At 37.5% G+C, this 17964-nt stretch overlaps 1 protein-coding gene across 1 annotated transcript in view; it reads left to right on the forward strand.

The window, feature by feature from the left end:
- DNAH10 (dynein axonemal heavy chain 10) overlaps window positions 1–17964 on the forward strand; it is a 59286-nt gene that overhangs the window by 380 nt on the left and 40942 nt on the right. The window contains exons 2-23 of the mRNA XM_026058869.1: window positions 204–311; window positions 1723–1868; window positions 2688–2793; window positions 3813–3928; window positions 4402–4630; window positions 5345–5502; window positions 6203–6433; window positions 7093–7283; window positions 7767–7965; window positions 8719–8913; window positions 9553–9723; window positions 10444–10620; window positions 10966–11142; window positions 11817–11986; window positions 12714–12865; window positions 13267–13431; window positions 13885–14092; window positions 14989–15145; window positions 16147–16623; window positions 17054–17212; window positions 17525–17641; window positions 17753–17855. Of these exons, the coding sequence (XP_025914654.1) occupies window positions 204–311; window positions 1723–1868; window positions 2688–2793; window positions 3813–3928; window positions 4402–4630; window positions 5345–5502; window positions 6203–6433; window positions 7093–7283; window positions 7767–7965; window positions 8719–8913; window positions 9553–9723; window positions 10444–10620; window positions 10966–11142; window positions 11817–11986; window positions 12714–12865; window positions 13267–13431; window positions 13885–14092; window positions 14989–15145; window positions 16147–16623; window positions 17054–17212; window positions 17525–17641; window positions 17753–17855 (3912 nt within the window). The remainder of the gene's footprint in view (window positions 1–203; window positions 312–1722; window positions 1869–2687; window positions 2794–3812; window positions 3929–4401; window positions 4631–5344; window positions 5503–6202; window positions 6434–7092; window positions 7284–7766; window positions 7966–8718; window positions 8914–9552; window positions 9724–10443; window positions 10621–10965; window positions 11143–11816; window positions 11987–12713; window positions 12866–13266; window positions 13432–13884; window positions 14093–14988; window positions 15146–16146; window positions 16624–17053; window positions 17213–17524; window positions 17642–17752; window positions 17856–17964) is intronic.

The following is a 17964-nucleotide window of genomic DNA, read 5'->3' on the forward strand; positions in this document are numbered from 1 at the left end:
CCCCGGGGGCTCCCATTTGCCCCATCTCCAAGTCCTGACCCTGTTCCCTGCCTCCTCCTGCCCTTGGTCTGCACCTGCCCCCTCCTCTACCCCTTTTCCCCCCACCCGTCTGCTCTCCCCTTGTGCCCCCGGCTGGGATTTGCGCCATCCCCGCTGCGGGGTGGCCGTATCGTGCTTTCCTCCCGTTTTGTGTGTGCGCGCAGACGCAGGCGACGAGTATGAGTTTGAAGATGGGCAGGAGGAGGAAGGCCTGGATGACTTCTTTCCTGAAGAGTTGACCGAAACGGCCTCCCCTGCAACCTTGGAAGGAAGTAGGTGGTTTGGGTGGCCAAACCGTGCTGGTCGCAGGCCTTGCTGCTGCGGGGGCTCGGCCTGACTCACTGACACGGTCCTAGAGCAGAGCTGCTCCCACAGGGTCAGTAGCAACAGCTTCTGTTCCCAGGAACACAGATCGGATTTTGTGGATAGAGTCCTAGGCAGCACGAATGGCAAATTAAGGTTTTCTCAAGAGCTTCTGCCTCAGGGTGTTCCTTTGCAAGATACTTTTCTCAGTTTGGCTCCTTCATCTTTTCCAAACTGACGGAGACTGACTGGGATGAACAACCATTCGTTCTCTTTGTCTTAAGAGCTGCAAGCTCTTTTCTTTATTTTGATGTAGTTTAATGAGAATAAAAGCGGGTCCTGTAGAGAGTTAAGATCAGTCCAGTACTTTAGCTGTATGATTGTACAGAAGCATTTAATGAACAGTGGAAAAATAAAGGAAAAGAGGTAGAAAGGGTGTCAGAAGAGGATGATGATTCTCTGTGGCTCAGATGCCCAATTCTCTTCTCTGCTGTTGATATCCATGTAACTCTGAACCTTCTGAAAGAATTATTTGTGGAATCAAGGGGTCAGGACCTGGCATTTTCTATTCATAAAAGAATTTTGTTCATACTGTGCAAAAAAAATAGAACCACTAAAGTTAAGTGATGATGTCTGGCCTGTGTGTAAGTGGACTAAAGGAATGATACAGTCCTATTCCTCTCCTACACCTCTGAACGGATGCAGCTGCAATGCTGCAAGTTAATGCTCAAAAGAGTAAGACAGAATTATTATTGCTTGATAATAATATAAGAACACAAAGGGGCATGACCTTTCCAGTTGTAGATGTGACTGAACCTTTTCCACTCCTTTTAAGTGTCTAGAAGCCTGTGCTGAAAGGGGAAGAAGACATACTGCACTTTTCAAAAAACAATGTAGAATAGTGGTCCTTGGCTGGCCTTGGAATTCGTACGGTTGTTTCTGTTACAGTGCCTTCACCATGACTTCTTGGGCACACCATATCTACAGACATTTTCCCCAACACAGCTCAGGGTGACAAAACCTTTAATTGTTTGCAAGGTTTCTTTTGCAAAGTGCTTTCATATTGAAATGCATTAACCCACTTATTTTATCGTAAAAAAATCATTTGTGTTAGAAAAAGCTAGAAAGGAGGTTGTAAATAAAACCCCATTAGCTGTGAAATGCAGCAAGGTCACTTGCATGCTTGGATCAAATCCTTCAGTAATGCTGCAGGGGAAAATTTATGATTAACACCAAGACTGGATGACTGGTTGGTGAAAGATGGTGCTGAAGGTGGACAAAAATACCTAGTCATTTATTTTGAGAAGATAATTGGAAGGATCTGTCTTAAATGCACAGAATACCTGTTCTTTAATTGAATTTTCTTGTGCTTTTTCTTAGGGATGACTCAGAAAAGCAAGACAGCCCTTCTGGAATCTTCAGCTGATGTAAGTGTGCAAGGTCGCATATCAGCTCTCTCTATTGGGTCTGAATCGAGTGATCTGGAGCAAAAATTTGTGACTGAAAGTATGGAACACATACCTCAGGTAAGGCTGTTGTATTTCACTCTGTTCTTTTGGGSATATGAAAATGCTGGGTTTTGGATGTGAATGTTTCAATAAAACTGATGGGGAAGTTAAAGAGGTACAATGCAGAGCAAGTACTGTGAACAGAACAGAACATTTTACAAGAATAGAAATTTTCTCCTGAATCCAGTGGTCTGTGGTGTCTGCCACTGCCTGTGACGTTGGCTGACATGACATTGCAAAGGAAATTTACTGGGCAAAATGCTACATTTTCAGTGAAGAAATGCAGTAGTGAATTACTCAGATACCACATTAGCTATTCCCAGAGTTGCTTGCAACAGGAAAGTTGCAGTTAGAATAATTGCTAGATAAAAATACCGTAGGAAGAGCATGTAAGGGACCGTGAGCAAAGGCTTTTGTACCTCTATTCTTTTCCCTAGTTAGATGATCAGGATGGAGTTTGGGCTTTTTAACAAAACTTGATTTATGACTGAGATGCAGGCAGAAGGGGAGTAGGTGCCTACGCATTCTCAGAAAGACATGATGGGGGGCATTTAAGTGTGTTCCTTTCTCTTATTTAAGATTTCCAGCACTAATACTATTAGTCCCATTAGCCTGGAAATTAACATTCCTTCTAAAGCTAATGATTTTTACTGTTAGCTTTGTGATTTTTAACATTTAATTTTTGTTAGTGGTTTATTTGGACGTCAATATGAATATAATGTACTCAGAGCTGACATGATTCTGTCCCATTGCTCACAGTAGACAAACATGTTTTTGCTGTTAAGAAATGCGGTGGCAAATAGTAATAGTTATATTCTTTTTCATTTTCTGTTCCAGTTAACAAAACAGAAGGCTGACAAAGTGTATTTCTATGTGGCTCTTGATGAAATTCCAGAAGAATTTATGTCAGGTGATATTGTATACTTTCTGAGAGACGCCGAAGGTATTTGCCCTGAATAACTGCTGGCTCTGCACTTTCAGTATTTGCATTAAGAAGCACTTCAGACTGAGAAAAGGTTGTAGTGACTGAGATCTAGGATAGTGCATGTCCAGGTTAATTACCTGGGCAGGAATACTCTCAGAGTAAAACCAGGAAACTAGGAATGTTTTTTATTTCAAATTTATGGAAAGTTACTTATCTTGAATGTTTTACCAAGAGGGATGAAACTTTGATGCTGCTCTCAGAGGAATTAAGAAGGTTTAGTTACTACGGCTCTGTAAAGTATGTTGTGGATGAAGAGCTGTATCTGAAAGTTAGGCTATAAGGTAGTGATAAGCACAACTGAAGGATCAGTCCTCCTGACCTGACTCAAATTCGGATACACAATAGCAGCACATGAAATGAAGATTTTATTCTGATAGTTCGTACTTTGTCATAAAAGCAATGACAATGGTCACCTATTTCCAGGAACTATCAACGGTCAATGTTAACTCTAATTTAGTGCCAGAGACTGGTTCCAGCATCARTGTTTATGTGGGCTCACCAAAGAGCAAAATGCATGGTTTTAGGTTACAAAGTATTTTGTGTGTGTCTATTATTTTCATTTTTTATAGAAGTGGGAAATATGACAAAAAAGAACATGATGGTAATACATTTGGTCATTTTTGGCAATTCTGTGTAAGATTTTCCTAGTCTCTTTGTAGAATAAGAGTTTGAATCAAGGCCTCTGTTTTGTTTGAACAGAAAACCATTGCTGAGCTATAAGGCTGGGCTGTAAAACTTAGATGACACTTAAATATTTTTTTTACCCTTTTTGAAAAGGCATCTACASTATTAAAACTAACACTAATTTTTTGAAGTGACTTGCATCAAACCTAGTTTATTACAAATGCAGTTTATTTTTTGGAGTTCTAACTACTATTTCTTTGTTATGAGAAAAAAAACCATTTACGGTATTGTTTTACTGATTGCTTTCTGTATCAAATAATTAGATTTATGCTAATTCCTTATATACTGTTTAGAAACGGTTTCTGAACCTAATGACCTGACTGAAGCTAATGAGGTTCTTCCTAAAATGATAGAGTTTGGCGTACTGACTGGTCACACTCTTTTGATGTTAAAGAATGTCTTCTCACAGGTAAATGTGTTACSGTTTTTAGGTATGAAGTCTTGAGTGTTTCTGTGAGTGATTTGCCTATTTGATATTCTTCTAACCACATGGATTGTTCATAAGAAATATTAAYATTTACTGAGTGAGCTTCATTTGCCAAAATGGAGCTTGTGTTAATATTCAGTTTATATTTTTGTTTCCTAAATTTTTGTGAAGATGTGGAGACAGGGATTATTCATTGAATTGCCTGGCCCTGTCTGAGAGATATTTAAAAATGTGACAACAGATACCTTTATTTTTGTACTGATAGACTTTTGTGAAAGCATGTTGGAGCTATTCCCCTGTAGAGCTTGAGGCAGAGAGAATGATGCTAAAGAGGTGATATGGAGAGAGACGCACTTAAATTAAGTTTAGAACAACCTTAAGTGAATTGCCAGTAAGGTGACTGGATTTTTTTWAAATGTGAATCCTCTAATTTATGATATCTGTTTGAATTGTAGGTGTTTTTGCCTGTTCTCTCCTATAATCTACAGCAGACTGAGGAAGCTTTCTTTCATCCAGATAGTGAAAACACAGATTCTGAAAGAAGGAATTTAACTGATTCTGAGGTTGCAAAAAGGAAAGAACAACCTGTGGAGTACTGTAATATTAAGATAATGAGGAACGAGTTCCTAATGAACATGCAAAAATTCTTAAGCCATATTCAACGGACAATGCAACAAATTGAAGGCAAGTATTCTGCCTCTGCCAGCACTCTGACATGTGCACTCTGACACTCTGACATGCGCGTGACAGTAGAAAGAAGTTCACCTAGGAATGGCTTTGTTTTGAATGCCAAATACATACAGTTTCTGGGGAAGCTCCAGATCTGATTAAAGTTTCTCATCGCTATGACAGTAACGTTTTTATTGCCTTCGACATAGCAGGCAGTATGGGAAAATGGACCAAATCAGTGATGAATATTCTTGCAGACATCCTGGAGTAAGAAAGGAGAGAGGATAAACATGCCTCATTGCTTGCCAATGTCCATGGGACTTAGGCCATAGCAGGATTTAGGAAATGGTAGACCAAATCAGATTTTCACATGTTCTTTAGTATCCGTTCTCTAACAGGGGCTAGTGTCATACCATTGAGCGGGGTGTAATGGCCTGCAATAGACCGACTGATAATCTTCTTCAGTGAAGTCCTAACCCTGATTCTTAATAGTCTGAGAGTTGGTTAAGGCTTGAAAACTGAGGGCTTTTCAGTTATTTCCAGATATATCTTTGTTTGAGCTGTGTTAACTTTGAAGCAACTGGACATGTTTTGCCTTATTCTCAAATGGCAGAGCAGCCGGTATGTTATCTRTCCTCAAGTCAGAAGGTGTAAGCTGTTTCTGGTATTTTACTTTAACAATGCTGCTGGAACAAGATAGTTAATTTTAGGTGCATTTTCTTCCAATAGGAGAGATTAAACTGGAAATACCAGATATAAATCTAGATGGAGAAGTGACTGTTCTTGCCACGCTTCCGGAAGTGGTTGAAACCCTGGAAAGTTATGCAGTGACCTGGCAAAAATTAATATCCACAGCTTTAGGGGAAGAACTGAAAAAGGTCCCACAGGTAATGTTGCCCGTAACACCAGCGTTGTTTTGCTCCCAGTGATATTTCTTCATTCTCCACAAGAATYTTTGGCAATGATTTGTGCTCATTTTTAATTTGTCTTCATGTTTGTTGAAAAGTCCTTTTGCTAATTCATGTGAAGGAGAACAAAGGTAGTGAGGAACTGAGTGAGTCTGGAAAATAGAATATAAAGCAATTCATGCAAATCCTGTCCAGATTGGAAACTGTGGAAAGCTGAGGCACTTCTATTAGCTGCGCTCTTACTTCTAAAACCTATGAGATAGCCATGAAATATTAAAAACTGCAGTGACATTTTGTTAAAATATAGCACTGTATTTTCCCTTGGCAAGTCATCTTTTGCAAATCAAAAAATTGCAACTGTAAGACACTGATTCTGCAAACAGTTATACATATGAGTAATCTCATTAAAAGTGATGAGACGTTTCACATCTACGAAGTGCATAAGCATTTGCAAGCTTAGGGTCTTMATTTCCAAATCTGGGATATACTCCCTATGATCAGTTCCTCAGCCTGTGTAAAACCCTTTTGATTTCAAGGATCTTCTTCTGTGTGATTTTTTTTTTCATGATTGATTCACATCTGTCTTTCTTCAGTATACAGCATATTGAAAAGAAAGAATAAATACAGTCCTTTCATAAAGATAATTTACGGTTTTTATTTTACTCCTCACTACTTGTAGGGTAATGGTCCACTTGCAGAAATTGATCTCTGGCGTGAAAGAAATGCTACTTTAAGTGCTCTGTCTGAACAGATAAAGCTTCCAGAAGTGAAAAAAATCTTGGCAGTACTACAAGAAGCTGAATCTGAGCATATTGAAAGTTTACAGAATGTCTTAACTGATCTCCGAAAACATCATGTGGAAGCTCTAGATAACGTTAGGTTTCTTTCAACTCTTGAGCGCCATTTGAAGGTGTGTATCCCTAAGAAAACTTTGGGAAGTTTTAGCAGGAGTTATCTCAGTTTGGTTTCTCTGTTGATATAATCACAGCTTGTTTATTTTTTATTTTTATCAGCAATAAAGATATACTCTAGTTTTTTATATTTAATTAAAATAAGATGTGCTTATTTTGTTTGAGATACAGTTGTTATAGTACTTGAAAGTAGAAGTAAGCACAGAGCTGTGAACAGCTTGGTTTATTAAATCCCAGCCTTGAGACCGTTGTATAGGATAGCTGAATTAATAAAAACAAGGATTTCTCTGCTCTATTTTTGAGCTAGCTTCTATCACTAGTTACAGTTGATGTCTCTTGTTATGAGCTGTTGAAGATCATTCAAACATCTGCATGGAGAACTGTGCCAAAACCAAGCTTGGGGCATCTTATACAGAAAACATAAAATTAATAAGACATCACCGAATAAGTATTCAGAGTGATAGATGCAGATCTGTACACCCATAACCATCTATGTAATTTAGATTCACCAGGGTGTTTGCTTGACTGGTTATCTATTCGCTAATGTCATGGATTTTCTTAACACCCAGGTATTTATAGAATAAATATTGGTTTATAGAATATATATATGTATATTTTCATGACAGCTTATTCACAATGTTTATAATACGCTTAATAGAATTTGACACATGGCACTGGGTTTAATGTTGTGTTGGATACAATTCCTTCACTGATGAATGCCCTGAGAATGGTATGGATTATCTCACGGCACTACAACAAGGATGAGAGGATGGTACCGCTCATGGAACGAATTGCATGGGAAATTTCCACAAGAGTGTGCAAAGTTGTGGATTTACGTACACTGTTTAAGTAAGTAACTAGATTCTTCTTTAGCTAGGCTGTACTTTTAAGAACTTTGTTTTACAGGAAGTATGGTAGATAACAGTTTCATCAGATAGGTTTCAGTGTTTTTTACTATCTGAAACTGTATTAGAAAAACTTAAATGTCAGTTTATTTTGTAACTTTCATACRTTACTGAATCAGCCCTGAAGAAATGGATGCTTGTCCTCTTTTGTCTTGAAAGGGCATAAATAAATAATACCAATAAATCCAATAGAATTATAGTGGTACAAAAGTGGCATAGATGTCATCAAAAKCAATCCTGAAATAATATCTCCTTTCAAAATCAGTCCTGCTGAAAACGAAGACCTCACAACTATATTTCAAGTTTTGCCTAGGTCTTCTTTATTTAGAAGCTGCTAAACCAGGGTGTATAAATCCAGTTGAGAAATCATTTTCTAGCCGTAGTGTTTCTATCTATGGTCTCTTAACTATTTTGATTTGGTTAATAGAGAGGATAGAACTGCTGCGAAAAACAAAATAACAGAAGCTAAAAGCACTCTTGAAGAATGGAAGAAATCTTATTTTACTGTTCGTGCCCAAATTGAAGCATCAGGAAGAGAGCAACGTTGGGAATTTGACCGAAAACGTTTATTTGAAAAAACGGATTATATGGCTTCAATCTGTCAAGATCTGTRTGATACTTTGCAGGTACTAATATAGACAGTAATAAAGAGGACTGTATAATCAGTTTCTTCTTTTGTAGAGGGGATTCTTCTGTATTATATTTGTTGAAGTGTTAATGGCCTTTAAGTTTTTTTTTTCATGTGCGTTTAACCTTAAGACCTGAACAGTGCCTTTGATTTCAACAAAGCTGCATTTATGCTTCAGATGAATTAAGTGCTTACATCTTCTTAGGATACTTCTTGAGGAAATGCATTACTGTGTACCCTGCTGTTATCAACATGCAAACTTGCACCACGTGTTTCACAGATTTGCCATTTTTATAGTTTGCTAGTTTAATGATATCATTTTAGATAAAATAGGAAGTGTAGTATTATATAAAATTTGACTATATATGGATCGGCATATCAATTGCAGGATAACTTATACGAATGGATAGATGCTATATTTAGGTCCATTTGAGGCAGGGTGACTAGAAATATTAATGGTCCATCAGTTGTTCATCAGATGCTATAGACTGTGTATGTAAAAACCCTAGTGGAATAAAAAGAAGCAATAACTCGGTATTATCTGTGTAACAACTACAGTGTTGGACCTGTACAGTTTTGTTCAATAAAGCTACTTAGAATCTTTTATAGGAATATATAAAATGTAAATCACAGCAAGAATTGATTGTTCTCTAGGCTATTGTTATTTTTTAAAGGAACTAATAACAGAAAGAGAACAGTTATATGGCAGAAAAAAAATAAAGCTTTCTGGTATGTTCTTCCAAATGAACAGGTCATTGAAGAGTTTTATAATATATTTGGTCCTGAACTCAAAGCTGTCACAGGTGATCCAAAGCGTATTGATGATGTATTGAGAAGAGTAGATGGACTAACTAGTCCTATGGAGCAACTGACTTTTGACCCTTTTAGCATCAAATGTGCACATCAATGGAAATATGTCATGAAAGAATTTAAAGGAGAAGTTTCAGTAAGTGTCACATACTGTAGTTTTCTTCTTCTTGTATTAACTTCCTATATAGAAATTCCTTTTAGAATGCCAGCATTTTCATTTAAAGAAAATATAATTTTGCAAAAWAAAAGAATAAATAAATACATACATAAATGAAAATGTGAAGAATTTGACCACATTTTTAAGCAAGTATTTTGTTTTCAAGTTGTTTTTGCTTATAATTCTACTTTATTTTGTGAACTGGTGAAACACACTCTGTTCATTGGCAGAATTGCTACAGTGTGAACAGAGGCTGCATATGACCTCTCTGTACTCATGTGCTGGCATATGTCAATCATGTCCTTCAAAGAATTAAAACTTCCTTTTCTGGATTCATTCAGCCCTTCACCCCTCAGCTAGTATACCCACAAAGCACAGATTGTTTGGATGCTTTTTGCGACCTATGTTCCTGCCCTGTAGACACTGGGTTAGCACTCATTTCCTGTGACTTACTGTAAAGCCATCAGTTTGTTAATAATTTATAATACAAAGACTAGTAAAAATATGCTTGACCACTATTATAAAAAGGTATTTTCATTTTGTYTTCCCTTCTTGGTTTTGCAAGATAAACCTCTAAGTGATAGGATTTCTTGGCCTTCTTCCTTTGTCTTTATTTAGGTTATTGAAAAAGAGGCCAAAAACTTTGTTGACGAATCTTTTAAGACCCTTCGGTCAGCAGAAGCTGCATTTGACATGCTGTTAAACTTTAAACACATCCGCTCTCGTGAAGCCATTAATAAGCAGATGATGATGAAGTTCAATGATATTTTGGACCAATATTGTAAAGAGGTATTTCATTTAAGGATTTCTTAAGGAATACACAAAGCTCTTTACCTAGTGAAAATCATAAATCTGTTTATCTATCTGAACACGTGTATAGTGTCATTCACCATCTGAAGGACTCACAAGTTTTTAAAGATAAGCGTAACAATTGTTCTCACTTTTTCTCAGCTTGCAAGAGGAGTGACATGGTTAATTTGCTGAAATGCATGTGTGTATATCTCTGTATATGTGTAGAGCCAAAGGATGTTTGCATGCTTTTTGTGCATGTTTGAATATAGTGAWGCTCGTGGCTTTAACTTGTGGGTGACAGTGCTCCTTCCTGAGAAGGGTTCATCTTTCATACCCTAGACCTTTCTTGTGCTGGACAAGTTCATGGTACTACCAAAAGGCCTCAGAGATCAACAGTGAAGGCAGAAATAATTTCTGACTTGCCTGTATGTTGGAAAGCTTTTGATATCACAGCATTTTTCTTGGTATTTCAAAGAACATTGAGTTTACCAATAAAATGTCTTCTCACTGAAAACATGCACAACAGCAATTCCCCAAAACACAGAAAGGAAAACATTCAATGTAATGCAATTAAGACAAAAGATGCATGAAAAAAGAAACTAATTGTTTTTATCCTGCTGCTGGAATTAGCTTCAGAGATTTGCTTTATACCTGGTTAGATACTGATCATGGAGAAGCAAGTGAAGTGATTCTTTGCAATATTTTATTCTTTTCTAGGTTGGAAATGTTAAGCAGATCTTTATTCAGAACCTCAAAAATCCTCCTCTGTGCAAGAATCATCCTCCAGTGGCTGGAGCAATATACTGGTCCCGATCCCTTTTCTATCGGATCAAACACACAATTATTCGATTTCAAGAAGTAGAGGAGTTGCTTGCTAGTGAACGTGGAAAGGAAGTATGTTGGTTCTATTGCTGTTTAATGGAAGAAATACTCTTCTCATACCTTTATTCTGAGGATGTGAAAGTGCTCTAATGTGAGCTGAAGTTCCAAGAATGTCTTKGTGCATTGTGATACGTTATAAATGGGAGGCTGACTGGGACCTTCCCGTTGACTCGTGGATAGGCAGTGGCAGAATCAGTAATAGAACACAAGAGCCTAAATTCTCCATCACCTGCATTAATTACAAGGCTTTACTTGCTCTCTCATCTGATAAAAATTAGAAACCATGTTAAGACAGGATAGTGAAATTCTTATTTCTCTTGATCTTTAAAATGAATTTTACTGAATTTTCCTTTGTAGGTAAAACAAATATATCTTCAAGTGGCCAAGAAGATGAAAGAGTATGAAGATCAGAAATATGATCAATGGAGAGATGGGACAGAACATATACTCCCACAATTATTGAAAAAAACTCTGCTGACTAAAGTTGTTTCTGCTGGGACTATAACACGTACTAACCCAGAGGCTTCTGAGCAGGTGAGAGACAGGAAGATAAAACACCAGACTTCTCTGTGGGAAAGAACTGAAATGAATTTGATGGTCAGTGAGATTTTTCTAAGAGTGGTATTTTAAGGAGGGACACAGTTTTTGGAAGGAAGATTTYGGTAGTTCTGAACTCAGAATTGTTTGCGGTCCTTCATAGGACRTTTGTTGCAGTTGCTGAATGACCTGGCAGATGGATGAATGTTGTTTCTCTGTGTGTTTCTGTGTGCTGTAATTCCTATTAATCCTTAGTATTTGCTGCAATGTCTTTGGGACGTTACAACAAAATTTGGGACTGAAGTTAGGTAGAGCTAGGTTCCCAGTAGAGATCCTGCAGAACCCCATTCTAATTAATCATTTGCTTGACTGTGAACTTCCTCTGGGCTTTCTGTTATAATTGGTTGCAGCAGTATGTAAACAACGGTGATTTGGTTAGTTTCTTGTAGTCAGCTTTCACTGAAGAGGTAGTTGTGTTTAATTTCTGAAATTAGAATGCTGAGTTCGCGATCTTAATTTTAAAGACATTTCGACAAGCTGTGAATGTCAGCCATTCTGTCCGACTTTTGCCAGCTGCCTTATCAAATAYCCCTGAGAGTTAACTTTTCCCTTGCTTTGTAACAATTTGGTGTTCCCCTCCTTTCTGCTTCTCTTCCTTTCTTGTATTGTAGAGCTCWGTAACAGACGAGCCTGTCACCACAGAGAAAACTGTCCATTTCAGTGTGAATTTTTCTCCCAGACTCCAAGAGATTATCAGTGAAACAAAGTACATGGAACAAATGGGGTTTCCAGTCCCAGAAATGGCAAGAAATGTAGCATTACAAGAAGACAAATATCTCAGGTAAGGCTATAACCAAATACCTCCTCCCATTCAGGTTTATGGCAGTGTTTCAAGTTATTTGACTCCAAAACATAATGGGCCCTGAGTCATCAAATTTTGGAAATACAAGATCTCTTAATGATTTATTTTTCATGAGTAAAATTACTAATGGCCACTTTACATTAGTAATCTTTTCTCTGGCGCTGTCTGCATCTTTCACTCTCTGTGACTTATGTTATACAAATAAACATCTATCAAAACTTGCAAGAAAAACAAGGAAAGAAAGAAGTTTGTTTTGCAAAGAATTGTTAGTGCCATTCAGATTTCAGGTCACATTCAAGGTCATGTTCTTCTTGTGCAGCTGTGGACAGTCACTTTGGCCCAAATTGTCACAGGCATTTAGGCACATGCATATGCAGATAACAGTCCCAGCTGGATTTTGAAGATCACTCATTGGGTTCACATATGTGCTTCAAATGGAGGCTGTCTTAAATACTTTTTCTGGATTGGGTTTGGAGGAGTTGGTCTAGTTACTGTTGGAGCCATATGGAATCTTTCATTTGTTTTCAAAGGGAAATGAACTGGATTTATAATCAATAAATATTCAGTGCTTAATTTGTTCATATTTTGTTTTATATAGAAGTCTGAATAGGATGATGAGTGGTCTGCATTTTGATCTGTGTTCAGACCTTTATTTCCAGACAATCTTGTTTTTTATGTTTTCTGACATGCTTTTCACACTCATTAGGTACATAGATGGACTGAAAAACATGCTGGATCACTATCACAGTTTAATGGGAACGTTAAATGAAGCGGAAACCAAGCTTCTTGATGACCACATTCAAGAGCTCTGGAGAGTATTCAAATCAGGACACAGGAGACTCAACTGGAACTCCTTAGGTAACAGATGCTATTTTAAAATGGCCCTAGATACTGATTTTCACTTTAAAAAATCCTCTTTAATTCTTCGTTTTATTTTTTGCGTCACATGASAGCAGTGTATCCCTAAGTAATATACCGTATTGTCACCATCAGAGACAAAATACTGGGTTAGATAGGGTCTGATCCAGGAGGGTGTTTCTTATGTTTTTATTATATTTAAAGGACAGTGCGAAAATGGATATAGAACGTTAAATAACAGAGCTGGAAGGACTCTCTCCTGTGAGAAATGATCTAATCCATCTTTCTGCAGAGTATCAGTTCAGTCTCAGAGATTTAACACATTTGGTTGTGGCAGTTTTGATGTGTTGGTGAAAAATTTGATAAGCGAAAGATAACAAATGTTTGTGATTTATTTGAAGGTATTAGTGACTTCATCGTCCGCTGTACACAGGCCATCGGGAAGTTTGAATCACTTATCCATCAGATTCATAAGAATTCTGAAGACATAAATAACAAACTTATGTTAATAGAATCAACAAATCTCTTTAAGTTTCCACCTTCAAAAAATGGTGATGAACTTCCTAGTAAGTCTTTATATTTTATATTTTCTGTTCCAAGCTCTATGATGTTTTATTTTGCTCTTTGCCTGCTACTTTGCAATTCTAGYTGCTAAGATCAACCCCTATAACAGTTTCCAAAGCAAGTTACAGTAGTATTGCACTGTGTAACACGTGAAGCAGCAAGCAGAGCTTCAGTACCCTAAAGCTGACAGTATCAATGAGGGAAACGCAGAGGTGGATGTACCTTACAAAGCTTTGCAAGCTTTAAAGAGGTTACTTTCACAGGTATTGGTTGCTATTGAATAATTGATTCCATATAAAATCAGAGGGCTGAAATATTAATAAATCAAGCATTAATAAATGCAGATTTTTTTATGAAAGATCAATTTCATGTTCACAAATAAAGTCCAGCTAATTATTCCATTTTTCAAATCTGTTAGATCTTTTGCAGTTAATGCTATTTTTTCTCTTTTGCAGAAGTGAAAGARTTTTTTGAGCATGTTAAGTGTGAAAGAGCAAAAGACGTGGAACACATGGTCAGAAAATATGTTGCTATTGGACCATTGCTAATAAAAATGGAAGGGTTGGTTGCCAATACAAACAGTGGCAAATCTCCCAAATTATTTTCCTATTATGCATACTGGGAAAATAGGATTTATCAGGTGTTGACACAGTTAATTCTGAAGTAAGTCTGTTGTTTGCTTTAATGAATGTCCTGTCTTTCATCTTCTTGTTTTTCCAGATCTGTTGGTCTAAATTCATATATACTGATACTCTGTTTGAACACCTCAATGATCTGGAGCTTGAGACAGATTTGTATTTGTATTGGCTTTGTATGCAAAGACTGGAGAACTGATTGCAAGGCTAGAGGAGAAACCCTAATTCTGAGAAAATGGATATTGGCAAGTTGTTGGCAGAAGAGAGGAATAGGATACGTTTTCTGTGGTGTGTGTAGTTTGCATATGCCAGCTTTGTTTTTAAAATCAAGGCCTTGTTTTACCAAAAAAGACAATCTTGAGAACTTGGCGTCTGAGTGCCATATGTGTCGTTGTAATGCAGGGAATRTCAATACAAGGACAAAGGTTTGCTAGGTTATACTTTACCTGTTCAGTAGCAGCTGGGGCCAAGGAGATTCCCGTGGCAGGACATTATAAAGACTTTTTACAGTATCTCCAATAGAGTATTTCAGGGGTATAGAAGCTTCCTAGACATACCTTCTGCACATGATCCATGTATTTGTAATCTGGTCCACGTTCAGCTGACATTAGTGTGCTTTCTGTGCTGGAGTCTTGCCTTGGAGCCAACCGTAGTCTCAAGGTCTTTTTGCACCAGGGTATCCTCTTCTGTTCCTTCTAATGGTTTCTTCTGGCCAGTGAAGCTTTTGCATTAAATCAGTCTTAGTGGGATAATTCTGCTCTCAGATACACATCTGGGTTTCCAGCTGAAGTTGGTATTAACTGACTTCAGATGGATCTGCTTACATATCTAAGTGCATAGCTGATAATTGCAGTCTCTGCTGGGCGTTTCCATGGTTGGCAGTACCTGATTATAACTTTGATATGATTTGTTTTTCTCTCCCAGGAATTTGCAAGCTTTTAATGCCTCCATTGTTGCAAATGTGCCACTGTTCCAAACAGAAACTATTTTGTCTGCTCCTGAGATAATCTTGCAACCTAATGCCAGTGAGATTGACAAAATGACTGTACAATGTATCCGAGACTGTGTTGAAGTCACTAAGGTGATTTTTGATTAAGGTTTACTTTTTGCTAGAGTTTCTCTGTTGTCATAATGAGTTAATTTTGCTTTGTATTTGGGCAAGTGTAAATGACAAAAGGAAGATTTATTTTGTCTTATCTTGAAATCAAAATATTCAGTACATTTTCCTAATTTAACAAACTGTTCTAATTTTACAAAATAATGAGACAAGAAAAAAAATTAGCCTAAATCTTCATACAGTTTTTGTTCAGGCAAAACAGCCTGTCATTCTTCAGCAGTTTTGCCTGTGTAAGGACATGATTTGGTTCTATAAATCAGCATACATCARAAGGAAGTACCTTTCAGCTGGCACTACAGAGATTGCTTTCTTATAGGTGAATAAGTTGATGGGACAAGAAATGTCATAGTTTTCTCTGCATTACAGCTCTCCTCAAAAGCAGCAGAACAACAGTTTGGAAAAAGTTAGGAGGGGAGCGTAGCTGCTGTATTCAACTAGGACAGCAGGTTTGCAGCTGAAGGAATTACCTAGCTTGTTGGCAAAGATGTAGCAATAGTTCCCTGAATGAGTATGGTTACAATCAACTTCTTTCCAGAAAAGAAGCCAAAAGTTGTGGCAGCAATGCTGGCCTGTACTGATGGAGAAATGATTCCAGATGTCACCTGAAATGAAAAAAATTAGGTCAGGTTTGCTTTCTACTCTCAGATTTGCTGTTCTGCTCCACTGCAGCAATCAGCCTGTTTAATCTAGTACTTGATTCTCTGTACCGTGCTATATTGTCCCTTAGAGGTGATTTTAAAAGCAGACTGAATAATGCATGGAAAGGTTTTGTTAGGATTAAATTTAACTCTCATTTCAAGTGTATGGGAAAGTACAACTTCTTTTTTTGCTGTCAGAAAAACAATAGATTTGAGAAATCACTCACACCATTTCCTTCTTAGTCTCTTAAATAATGGTAACCAATTTGATGGATATCATTTTCTTTACAAAGTAATTATTTTCCAACCCTGTCTTGAAATCTCTAGCATTTTGTGCGATGGATGCACGGCACATGTATTGAATGCCCTCCTCAGCGGGTTGAGGAGGATGAAGTTATCACCTTGAGTTTTTACAATGACATCTCCCAGAACCCTCTGGTAAYTGAGCAGGCTGTTCTCATCACTCAGAATGTCCACAAACTCCTGGCTTATCTCAGCAATTATTTGAACCGATGGAAGAGGTATCGTCTGCTGTGGAAATTAGACAAAGACATAGTCATGGAGAAGTTTGCTGCAAAAAAGCCTGCTTGTGTCACCTTTGATGAAAAGTTGCAGTTCTATACGAAGGTAGCTCAAGAAGTGACTCAACAGCCATTGGTTAAAGACGAGCGGTTTATCAGGCTTCAGCTGGGACCTTTAGCCTACACCGTGCAGGAAAATGCTAGAGGCTGGGTGCTTTCACTTGGAAAGTTGCTTAATGAGTCTGCAAGAGAGGAACTCTTCAGTCTTCAGGAGGAGATTGAGGTAGATGCTTTCAGTTCTTGTTGTCTGATACAGCTAGCACCGAGTAGCGGCTGATCATTTGAACCACTCTCCCAATTGATTGAAACTAGCTAGTGTACTCTGGTATGCCATGCATCAAAGAAATGAGCTGGCACTCTCTGTAGCTGGGAAACAGGAGAGAATAGTGACATGAAAAAACAGGACTTCTCTCCTGTGGTGGTGAAAGGTTCATACTGGTAATTCTGAAGTTCTGTTTAAACTACTGCTTACAACTTCTATTTTGTTGTAGCAAAAACATCCTTACTGTAGTGGTGTTTACTTTTTACTGATTTTTTTGATGTTATCTTTATCACATTGACTAAAAGTGAAAATGAATCTTCATGTTTGACTAATAATTCTGCTGAATTGTTCTGTCAGTGTTGCTTCTAGAAATTATTTTTGCTTTTTACAGAGGTTATCACAGAATCTTAAGACACCTCCTGATTCCCTGGAAGATCTCAAATTTGTCCTTGGTACAATTGCAGAGATCAAAGACATGTCCTTCAAGGTGGAACTGAAATATTTGGACATCCAGGAGAGATACCGAACTCTTGCAATGTACAGTATTCCAGTGAGTGAATGTTATGTCTTGTCTCATAAAACATTTGGAATTTGGGTTAGAGGCACAAATGCCTTACATGGGAATGAATAAATATTTCCCTTTTTCATTGAGGTTTGAAGGGAGCTCTGGAAATCCTCTAGTCCAACCTCCCTGCTCAGAGCAATATGTCCTTTTTAAAAGGACATACTGCATTTATTTAAATCTGATTCAGGTCGCTTGAATGCTGTTTTACATTTTGCAAATCTAATAATGTGACCATGCCTTCTTCACTTTCTTATGACTCATTATTGCTTGTGTGAGATGTTATTTGTTTTGTTTTAGGTAGCTAAAGAAGAGCAAGAGATGGCTGACAAGATTAGGGAAAAGTGGGAGACTCTCTTATTTGAGGCATCAGAAGTTGATCACAGCCTTGGAAGCATAAAAAGGACATTTACAAAGGTAATATTTGTAATACTGAAAAAATTAGAGGACATTTACAGAGGTAATATTTGTAATACTGAAAAAAATTAGAAATGGAAAGGCAAACAATTTAAACATTGTTCTCTTTAGATTACACGACAACAAGTTGGGGACTACAGTAAAGAGATAGCAGATTTCTTCCATAAATTCACAACAGAGGGGCCTGGCGCTGTTGGGGAAGATCTTGATAAAGGTAAATGGATTAATGTAGGTGAAGCGATCCTTTGGACAATTCTTCAAATTTTACGTTAAATGAGAAAATTGTGATTTCCTTATTAAAATACAAACTGATCAACCAGGAA

This window comes from Apteryx rowi, unplaced genomic scaffold (assembly GCF_003343035.1).
Source record: "Apteryx rowi isolate R43461 unplaced genomic scaffold, aptRow1 scaffold_15, whole genome shotgun sequence".
Classification (NCBI taxonomy): Eukaryota; Metazoa; Chordata; class Aves; order Apterygiformes; family Apterygidae; genus Apteryx; species Apteryx rowi.